Source organism: Falco punctatus (genome assembly GCF_963210335.1).
Source record: "Falco punctatus genome assembly, chromosome: 6".
In the NCBI taxonomy this organism is placed as follows: domain Eukaryota; kingdom Metazoa; phylum Chordata; class Aves; order Falconiformes; family Falconidae; genus Falco; species Falco punctatus.
Window position 1 is genome coordinate 2,978,779 of NC_137585.1, and position 10,946 is coordinate 2,989,724.

The 10,946-nt window shown below is 40.9% G+C and overlaps 1 protein-coding gene across 4 annotated transcripts in view; it reads right to left on the bottom strand.

The window, feature by feature from the left end:
• The window catches only part of GTF2E1 (general transcription factor IIE subunit 1), a 52,712-nt gene that overhangs the window by 37,314 nt on the left and 4,452 nt on the right, over positions 1 to 10,946 (bottom strand). For 3 of the 4 annotated variants that reach the window (XR_013928745.1, XM_080391210.1, XM_080391212.1), the window contains exon 2: positions 7,546 to 8,023. Coding sequence is in view for 3 of the 4 variants with exons in the window: in XM_080391210.1 (XP_080247336.1) it covers positions 7,546 to 7,993 (448 nt within the window). In the remaining variant the exon portion in view is untranslated. Of the gene's footprint in view, positions 1 to 7,545; positions 8,098 to 10,946 lie in introns of all 4 variants that reach the window. The other variant, XM_080391211.1, reaches the window with a different exon arrangement.

Consider the following 10,946-nt stretch of genomic DNA (forward strand, 5'->3'; position numbering starts at 1 on the left):
CACCTTCAGAACCACTTTGTATTATCTAGAGGAACACAGAGTTGCTCATTCATCTCAGTGTGCTGACCATTTTTAGCCTATCTAAATTAAAAATACTCTAACAGACTATTTGAGCGTTCAAAGACATTTCTCTGGGAAAGGTAAATTAAACATTCAAAAAATGGACTGCATGAGACACATCAAATTATTGATCGTCCAAAAGTGCCAGATGATTTAATACATACTCAACATAAAATTGGAAAAAGAAGAGAGGAATCCTTCCCTCTTCCCAGTAAGAGCTATTTCTGTTCCAGCTCATATGCACAACTCCAAGCTCAGAGTTCTTTCTTCTGTCCTGCTGTGGATAGATTAAGCCAGACAGTAAGCAGAGAAAGAGGGAATATCCAAAAGAAGCTCATTAGAAATTATAGAAACTTTTTTTTTAAACTTTAACCAAGACGACTATGCCAAAATACCAACTGAGTCAACACACTCCACCCTCGAATTGCATCCAACAGCAGAGAGACTACAACACAGGGTTCTCCAGGAGCTCCTGATCTGACTTACAGATACCCGTGCCTCAAAGGATGACACACTTTGCAGATGGTATTACTAAGGATGCAGTTTCAAAAGAACAGCAAGTTAGCGGAGTGAGATACGAATGCTGCAGTCCAGCGTTCATCACGGCAAATGGCTTGGCGATATTCACAGATTTTACAGAGATGTTCTTGCTGTTATCTATTTCAATTTGCAAAGCCAAGAGAAAACTTAGTGATAACCTTTACTTGAAGGGCAATTATTTCCTGCATTTCTACTAATAAAGTGTCCTTTGCAGATAAAAGATGTATCAATACTGTAAGTCAAGGCATGCACTTATCAGATTATTTTTTTTTTTAATCTAAGAGACACAGCACACCAGCCAGAGGTCAATGTGGAATACACGGAAGTGACCAGCCAGCACTCTACAGGCAACAGCTTTTCTGAGTTATTCCAGTGACTCATGATCCTCCGCTCTGATGTTCTACATGGTACAAGCTCTAACACTACTTTCACCTATTTCTCCACCAAGCTGAGAGATCTGTGGTTATTAGACTAGACTGTTACCTTTCAGACAGGGTGTCCAACCTGCACGGAATGAGTTCAAGTTACAGATTTAACCTACACATCCCCTTTTAAGTAATTTTAAAGAGTATCCTTACTTTTAGAAAAACATGCATTAATTCTGATGGGTTTTTCTCAGTTTTCCCTTCTCTGTGGCTCCAGGCCTTATCAAGCTGAGGCAGAGTAAAGCTGACAGGAATACTCTTGGAGCTTTTGCCAGAAATTTGAATAGAAACAGAGAAACTAAGCAGAGCATGGGCAGTTTCCTTCTGTTGGTGTTTGCCAAAAGCTCTCAGTGGCAGCACAGACAAACAAAATGGGCCTGTGAAGTCAAGAAAAAACACACTGATGGGTTTACATACACTTGGAAAGCTAACAACAATTAAAAAGAAAAAAAATCTTCACAGAACTTGAAGCTGTTCAAACCAGAACTGCTCTGAATCCCTTCTTTTTCAAGGGATGTCTCTGGTATGCCAATTTACAAAAAGACTTTTTAAGTCCTGATTTTGGCTGGTAAAAAGCTGTAAATTGTTGTAGAAGCGATATCATACAGCACATGCATGGCAGTACATGGTAGACAAAGCTATCCAGAATGTCTGTTCTGACAATCATTGAATCTGATAAAGGATAAGAATAAGCAGCATAAAGATCAACTAGGATTGACTACATAGTGTGAATATATAGAATAAATAGCTCTAAGGGATTTATTTTTTCTAATGGCTGGAAGGGATAGATCACAAAAAGAGGTGTACCAGAAACAGAGGTAAGACCTCCACAAGAAAAGGCAAGGCAAAAAAACAAGGAGAAGGGGAACCATAAGAAAAAAAAAAAGAAAAAAAAGAAAATAGACAGGACAGGCTCAAAAGTCATTTGAATCAGATGAGGAAGATTTTAAGCTAGTGTAGAACTTGCCTGAGGAAGTAGAAGTTCAAAACATGAGGACAGATGTGTTCCGAATAGCTCACTTGGGATGAAGTGAGAAACCAGGCAGTCAGAAGAAAAAGGCAGTAGCTCTAGAAGTCAACACATAAGACCAAAGCAAAAAAATCAAAGAGTAGTCAAATTTCTAATCTCAGTAACAGGGCCCAAACCATACAAACACCCAGCCGCATCCAGGCTGCCTGAATGTGATATAAGGTGCCTTGTGACAGGCACAGAAAACCAGCCTCTGAACACATTATGTGCAATTCTGTTATGAAGTACACAAATTACTTGTGAGAGGCTGACAGTAAACCAAACCGGGTTAAAATGAAATTCAACATCTTCCCTTCCCTTCTATAAAACCGATATTGCCACCTTCAATCTCTTTCCAAATTACATTTCATATCAGCACACAGAATAAGAAAGGGATCCAGATAGGCAGTATGTCACTATTACAGTGCATCTTCAGGAACAGTATGATAGCCATATCCGAAGTCATTCAACAAACCAAGAGCAAACTGTGGGAGGGCAAAGAGTAGACAAGTAATTAGCTGCTATGATTTCGAATAACAACAAAAGACTCTAGTGATTACAACTGCAATTAAGAACATCCCAACATCATCTTCCTGATTCATGTCACCCACTTATCTTCCATCCTTTTCTTTCCACTATTATTCTCCTCTTATCTAACTGAATGTTATGGTGAAGACACTTAATGTACATAAGACAGACCAACTGTAATTTACCAAAAACATCAAGATTTTTCTTCACAGCAGCAAAAATGGAAGAAACACAAGACTGGATAAAAATTATCTTGCATAGGTAGAAGAGAACAGAGGAAAAACTACTTCACCTAGCCTTATATTTTCATCCTAACATTGAATTCACCTGCTACGCTGCCGAGTAACCTGATAGAGTTTGGTATTGGGAATACCTAAGGAAATCTAGGGCTGAATAAGTGTGATGTGCTGCAGGATGTTATTTCTGTCACTCCTGCTCTTCAACCCCACTCTCCCTTTTGCAGTTTCTAGTCACATACTTTCTTTCAAATTGACCTTGAATTTGACAGTCAACTCCAACTCTACACTAGATTTACAAATATGATTAGGGTATGAGAACAGGATACATCAGAGAGACCTTCCCCAACCAGATCCAATTAATCAGGCTACAGAACACATATCCATGTGCATAATTTCCAGTTTTGTGACATTCAATAAATTAATCAACTCAAGCCCGTATGCACAAAGAAAAGAAGGCAGCTCCCTCTACTGGGTGAGACAACGCAGCTCCTCCCGTGCTTTCCCCACATGCCACAGAACAGACTTGTGTGTATTTAATTCTCCAAGATTATTTTTTTTTTTTTAAGTCCAATCCACAAGATGGCATAGAGTAATTTATATTGCTCTGCAATTTCAGGAATTGGCCTACGGAAACCATATTTCTGTAGTTTCTACATTTAAAAGCACAGAGAAGAAAATTCTTTCCACAGGTCTACGTAAGAGCCGAAACACTTGAAAACCGGTGTCCCTTATGTCAGTGTCCACTGCCAGCCTAGGTCTGGGAATAGGCAGAGTTCAGCAGTGTTATTCACAGTATGCATTTAACATCTCGCTTTTTTTTACTGCTGCTCAATTAAACTCTTGTACATCACTGCCCCAAGAGATAGCCCTTACCTTGTTTAAGGCTGCAGCTTTCCATCTGCATGTGGCTTCATCACAACGGCAGCTGCAATGCAATTGCTAGCATGCAGAACAGAGTACGAAATATCAGAGCGCGGGTACAAGCGAAAGGCGATGATGTGCATTTCAAGAAATGTCTGCTCAGCCCACAACAACCCAGCCTGTGCTAAACCCCACCAAAGGCACCGCCAGGTCAATAGCACACTGCAAATCTGCAACCTTTTCAATCAGAAAGTTTGTCTTTGCTACGCTACAAGCTTCCATAGCAAACTTTCACAAAATAAAAGCAGGCTGGGTCCAGGCTGCATGCCTCTAAAAGCAGAAGTTACTTACACTGTTTCTTTGGAGACAACAGTAAAAACTGCCACTGAGGAGAAAGTGTGGTATCTGGAGATCTGTTCAACCTCTTCATTCAGGACAGATCGGGGTAAGATTCACAACCCAGGCACACCGCGCTAAGAGGGAGCAGGCACCCACTGGTCATACAGCCAAGAGACTCCTCCAACAGCACACATGTTTCTTTTCACTTTTCAAAAGATCCCTTTGCGATTTGGAGCCGCAGCAAAACTCTGGGGTTTTTTGTCACCTTTTCACCATCTGACAGTTTCTTCAGTATTACATGATTCCTGTCCTTGAACTTCCTACAAGTACCAGACAATACTTGTTCAACCTCTGACAGCACAGCAAGTTTCTGGAGCTTTTTTCGGTTGAGATGTTTAATGGCAGAAAAAGGGACAGAGAAAAATCATACAATACTTCTAAAAACAGAGAGATCGCACTCTCAAACTAACATTTATGCCATTTAAAATCACCTTAGTGGCAAACTTGCTACTCTGTTCAAAAATATTTTTCCAAATTAACTGGATGAACAGCAACCAAAGCACATCTATTACACACCCTTCTTACTATCAATTATTTTCTCTCAGTAGATACATTTCCACCTTACAAAAACACCAACAATCACATCTCCTGAGGAAAAAACGAACATGGAAGTTTATTTCAGAATTATTCACAAATCAAGCAAATCGCTAAAAAACCCTCCATTTTACAGCTGGTAACCTGTACGAAACAGACCTCTGCTAAAGCCGAGAGACAGACACAGGTGCTGTGCTAAAAATGAAAGAGCACTACAGATTGAACTTACGGACAGCTCTTCACAAGCACTCTTAATTCACAATAGAATGCAACAGAGTGGCTACAGTCATAGAGAGATTCTGGAAACCTCCTAACCATCACTAATAAGGAAGTGCAAGAGCAATAACCTCCTCTTCTAGCCCTTTTGTTCTACAACATTTGCTCAGTTCGCATTTAAGTGGTAACTAGGGAAGAGGAAAATGAAGCAGAAGAAAACACAGGACATCTAAAGCATCCCCATCTCCCAGTGACAAGGACAAAAAGCAGACAGTGAAACCGGATGTCTTTTAACAACAAATTGCCAATTTAAGTGCAGCTTGGTCTAGACTAGTGCAGAGGATGTCTTCCATGCTCTACCTGCTCCATGGACTACAACTGTGGCCCTGCAGGCCCTTTAACTCACAAAACTTTATCAATTTGAGCTGCTCCTAGACTGCAGCCGGGTCAACCATGACGCAAATCCATGTGGCTTTCAGCTACCCTTCAGCAGTGGTACTGCCAGAAGTTTCAAAGAGTGGGAGAGGTTTACATATAGCACTGATAGGGGCTAAAGACATCCTTGGAAAAGGGATGCTACTGGCTGTCTAATAAACCTTGTTCTTCTGTGTGCCTTGTCCTCACAAGCTCCCTCTGTGAGAGGCCCAAAGGAGTCTCCATTCTTTTCCAATACAGAATTGTGCAGACAACACAATCCACTGTAACATAAAGCAGTCATTCTCACTAAAAAAGCAAACAAAATTGCCCACGTATTTACTCAGAATGGAAACAAGCAGCTATCTCATGATTTGGAGACAGTGTGAGACCATCTTATACAGTAACTGGAGAGCCCTATCCAAACTGGTATTCCTTGTAAAAGCTCTTGAGAAACTACTGTATCATCATGCATTGTTGAGAGGAAGCTATCATTGACTTAGAAGTCATATAAGGAGAAACAGAATATACACAAATTCTAGACAGGTATGTTCTTACTGAAAGTAAGTGAAGGTAAACTGGCTGTCTTGTTCTTTGCCTTTACACTGACAGAAACCAACTGCTGGGAATTGCTGGGGAAACAGCAGTCAACCTTTCCTTCCATCAGCAAAGCTGCAAAACACACTGTGTGCCAGCGAGTGATTTTGCACTGTGGAGACAGCCAGTGCCTGTACTGCACACAAACATTTGGTTGACCTCGTCAGTTCCTGGAGCACAGGCCTTGCTGTTCAGAGCTGAATCCCAGCACTATTGTCTCCTGCACCTCCTCAACAGCCACATCTTTGCTCTTGGAACTTAACACCCACACAGGCTGCGAGGATTCACCTGCAAAGTGGTACAGGTCCCTCTGGGATGAGTTTCTCACACTCCCCACTGCATTTGTTCTCTGTGCTGGTTCCCCACTCTCTCCTTACTGAAGGAAACTGCAAAAGCACTAATTCCCATTGAGCCCAACACCCACGACTGCAGCTGCCACAGATGATCATTACTGTAGAGACTACGTATAGTTTCCACACACAGCGGTGAGTATAGAAGATCTGTGCTGGTTTTGGTGCTCCATCAGGGAGCAACTTTTACTCAGAGAGCTGTGCTGGATTACAGCAACGACTGTTACTTGACCTAGTAGAATCTGCTTCTCTAGTACTCAATACAATTGTCACAGTTGTTCAAATAAAAGGAGTTTCACAGCTTTTGATCTTTGGAGGCAGGAAAGAGGGCAAATGATAGGTTGAACATTTGTTGGGTGTTTGCCCTTCTCCAAAGCAGATCAGGTACCAGTACCCTAGATGGATACCACTAAATAGTGGTACCAATACCACTAAACAGTGAATTTTTAGTTTCTTATTATAACTGACACAAAGCAACAATACCTCTAAGAGCTCTTCTTACTTTTCCATGAAAATAAAAAAGGAAAGGTCAGATCAGGACAAAGAATTCAAAAGGAAAAATTTAAAAGTAAAGAAACTAATTCAGAAGGTGGAACCCTAACACCCAACCCCTGCTCCTTGCCTTCCCCCCAAAATAATCCCAGATTAGACTATCAAAATGGGTTCTCATCAGGTGCAGATGTTCTTCCTTTTGTTCCCTAGCACAAGAGCACAAAGTACTCGGGCTGCCCCTGTAGGCAATGACACCCAGAAAAAAATCTTGTTTCATATGCACGAGACAGACATGCACCTCAACTGAGACACACACTTCAAAAAGAACCTTGTTTACTCCAACCACAGACAAGCCTGTAATTAATTTCCTCTAACTTTTGTGAGACTGCCTTACACTGGGGAGACAAGGGTGTGCAGTATAATGAACTGGCTAGGAGAAAATTAAATAGTAACAACTCACTCCTTGCATGACCATGTCTAAATTAAAAAATTTTTGCATACCAAAGTCAACTACACATATGCCCTCTCTGCAAACTACCGGTAAGTCATACAGCTTACAGGCAAGAAAAGGTTATACTGAAAAAACATCAGCTTCCAACAAGGACAGACTGCCATATTCACCCTTGAATTTATTGCAGTAAGACCTCCACCTCTCTACTGCTTGTCACTCAAGCATTTTACCAACATTGCTGTTTGTCTGTACAGACTTTATAAGTCTGTATACATTATTTTTGTATCTTGCTCAAACATTTACCACCCACAGAAACAGAGTGCCCTCTAGCTCTGGCTGAACTCAAGAGAATTTTGTAAGATGCTGTTTTAAAGTCCAGCACTTACAGACAAAGGAGACAGCAAGAGCATTCCGTTATCTGTACTCTTACCTGTCCTGGGGTCAAAGAGCTGGTTGGCCTCCAAGTCTGTGAAAGTGCTGAAGCAAATGGGACATTTAAAAGAGGCACGATTGGTCGAGTCTCTTTCATCCGTCTCAATCCTCCTCCTCATGTGGTCCAGCTTGTACTTCACCACATTAACCAGAAGGCGGTAGTTAATGAAGTAGTAGTTATGACGGGTGGTTTTCCCATCTGGAGCTGTCTCTACCCTCATCCTGCATTTGATGAACTTGTCACCCTTGAGGGTATTGAGGACAGCCCGCAACTGCTTCCTATCAAACTTCAGGAGCTCTAACATGTCCTCTTCCTTCACGCAGGGGTTCCTGATGAGAATGTCCAGAGCCAAAGCATGTTCAATGCCATAAAAGCCACGCACCACATATTTGGCAAGGCGTTTGAGAGCTGCTGGGACCTCAGTGAGGACGTCTGGGTCAGTCATAGCAGATTCAGATCTCAAGCTTCATGTACACTGCAATGAAAGAAGACAGATGGACTCTTAGCTAGTCTTCTAACTCCAGAAGCTTTAATTTATCTCATTTAGAGCTAAAAGAAAAAAAGGAAGGGGTGTTTTCCATTTCTCTTTTCCAAGCCTTGTACTGTCTCCTTAGGTGTTAATAATGCCAATGCTACAGAAATAGAATTAGAAGACTGTACCTCCCATTCAAAACAAAATGGTGGAAAACTTAAAAAGGCACACAAGAAATTGGTACCATAATATACAGATTTCATTTCTACTCAGTCACAGCCAACAGAGCTGGAATAAGAAAACTATCTTGAAGCTGAGCTCCAGTAGACAGCTTCATGATCAGCTGAGACTTGTAACTTGGGAGAAGCAGAAAGAGGCTAAGGCAAGAAAGGTCCTGAGACAGCCCATGAGTGGAGTTGTCTTACGGCCCCAGCTGGTGTCACCTGACCACTGTAAGTAGCCCTGCCTGCTTCTACTCCTCAGATCTGGGGGTATCGCTGGGCAGAGATACCATGCGAGGACAGCTTGCTAGTACAGACTGATGTGCATTCAAGCAAAAGCTCCCAGCTGCACAACGTTCTGATGCGTTCTGATAAACAGACCTTAGACAACAGTCTGCAGCATGAAAACTGTTAGCACTACCAACTCCTACAACACAGGCTGCTTCAGCCTGGATCTTAGATGAGCAAATAGGTCTTTCCAAAGGATGGATACTTCATTTAAAGTGTCTCACATTCAGGCCTTAGAAGCCCATGGATATTATAGCACAATAAAGGAAGTAAAAATCAGGACTTGGTGAGCATTAAGAGACAATATGTTTAAAAAGAAAAAGAATATTGCATGAAGCATCCTTTGAGTTACTTATCACAATGTACCGTGCTGTCTGACCAGACAATAATTTCTACAGAAATACTGTATTTTCACTTTATTTTTCTTCACCTTAACATCAAATGGCACAAATGCTCATAACAATTACCAACCATCATGAAATCACACAACGCTTCTGTGACATACATGGGACATATAGGATGATACCATGCAAGGAATTCCTCATGTTGTCACCCCCACCACAGACACAGCCAGAAATCAAACCCCAGCAGACAACTAACAGCACTGACTCTTCTGAAGCAGCTGGTTTTGTTCAGTGGAGAGAAAAAGGGAAGTGACTCTGTAAGACACAGAGCAAACCCTTACTGTCATTTCACAGGGTGGTTTTGAGCATTTTCTCTCCACACTTTCAAGTCTATACATCTGCTGGCAGTAACAAAATTCCCTTCCACTCATAATGCACTGGGATTTCCATGTATGAAAGGTTCAAGATAATCATGGCGTATTATAGGTGCTTTTGAAATACCTATTCAGGGGGTTATACTTCCAGTTAACTTCAAATAAAACTCTGAATAGTCTTTTTCAATATGAGACTTCTATGCTAGTTTAAGATATGAATAACCATTTATTAAGAAAAAGGTTCCTTCAATTGAAGAAAAAGTGCACACCTTAATTTGTTTGTCACTGCTAAGCAATTTTATCTGTGAATGAATATCATAAATAGTAAAACTCTGCCAATTTCAATTTTCTCTTCCATTAGATGTTTCACATACTGTATATGTACCTCCTCAGCATTCAAGTCTCAAATAAAGGATAGAGAAGAGTGACAGCAGAAGAAAGGATCTGGATGGGTATCCTATTTTCTTCATTGCTATCATAAAACCTGTAATATCCTTTCTGACAAAACACCATTACAGAACTTTTCTATACCCCCCACCCCAAACACCCCACTGAAATCACGAAGCTCTACATTAAACGAAGCAGCTGATGACTCACTTCCATCAGCTAAGACTACTCAAAAATCCGTGATCATTTATCGCAGTAGACTGCTTGGAAATCTATTTTATTTTATTTTTTTTGGTATGAGAAACACTGCCCTCTCAATAAGTAACACTACTCACTGAAGCTTTGGTTCCCTCCAACCCCTACCCTCCTCTGCAACTGAGGTATGTTCCTCTCAAGGGTTACAGCCAGTGCAACTGCAAAGCAATTAGGCTGTGGACAGTGGAGCTTAACAGGAGGTAAATTAAGATTGTCCTGTCTTTTCTGCCTATGGGTAAGAAAAAACCCCACCTTAACTCTTTCCTTTTAAAACACTTCCTTGGTTGAGCTTTTCTTTTTCTCGTAGGGCTCGATGGTATTCACAGTGCTCAAACTGAAATGAACTGAGCCACATCTGTTGACTGCTGCTGTGCAGGCTCAGGATAGCTTACAGAAAACAGTGCCTGGATGTCCAGCCTTAGCTTCCCTTCAAGGAAATTTAATAGAATATGTTTATCACAGCATGAATTAGCCATGAAACAAGTACTTCTCGAGTTAGTCAGCTTTCTTTTATATGGCAGATGCATTATGATTTATCTCACACAAAGGACAGTTTTAGAGAGCTTTGCGTTACAGGTAAAAGCATTAGCAATAAAGGATGCCCCGTTGTGAGTTAGAGATTCAAATATACTGTATGGCTAAGTCAGACCCAACCTGAATACTGTCACAGGACATTGTCCTTGAAAATCCATTTAATTCTGTTGGTGTTTTTACAGTCTTTCACTTACTTAAAGATAAATCTTGCTTTTGACTGGATCTGTCGGCAACATACTGATGCTATAAAACAATGTCAATGCAGAAGCAAGCCAGAAGCTTTCATTTATTCAAATTGATTAAATCTCATTCAGAGTTTAAGCACAGTATATAATGTAAAGATCAATTTTAAATAAAACCTGGCACCACAGAAGAGATTTAAAAAGTCAGATTTTGAAAGGCAAAAGGTTTTTAAGTGCTGATCTAAAAAAAAACCCCAACTAACGAAGCAAAAAAACCCTTCTCTCCACACCAGTTCACTGTCCCCTGAAAATTCCTTCCAGAAAAGCTTGGTGATGCAACT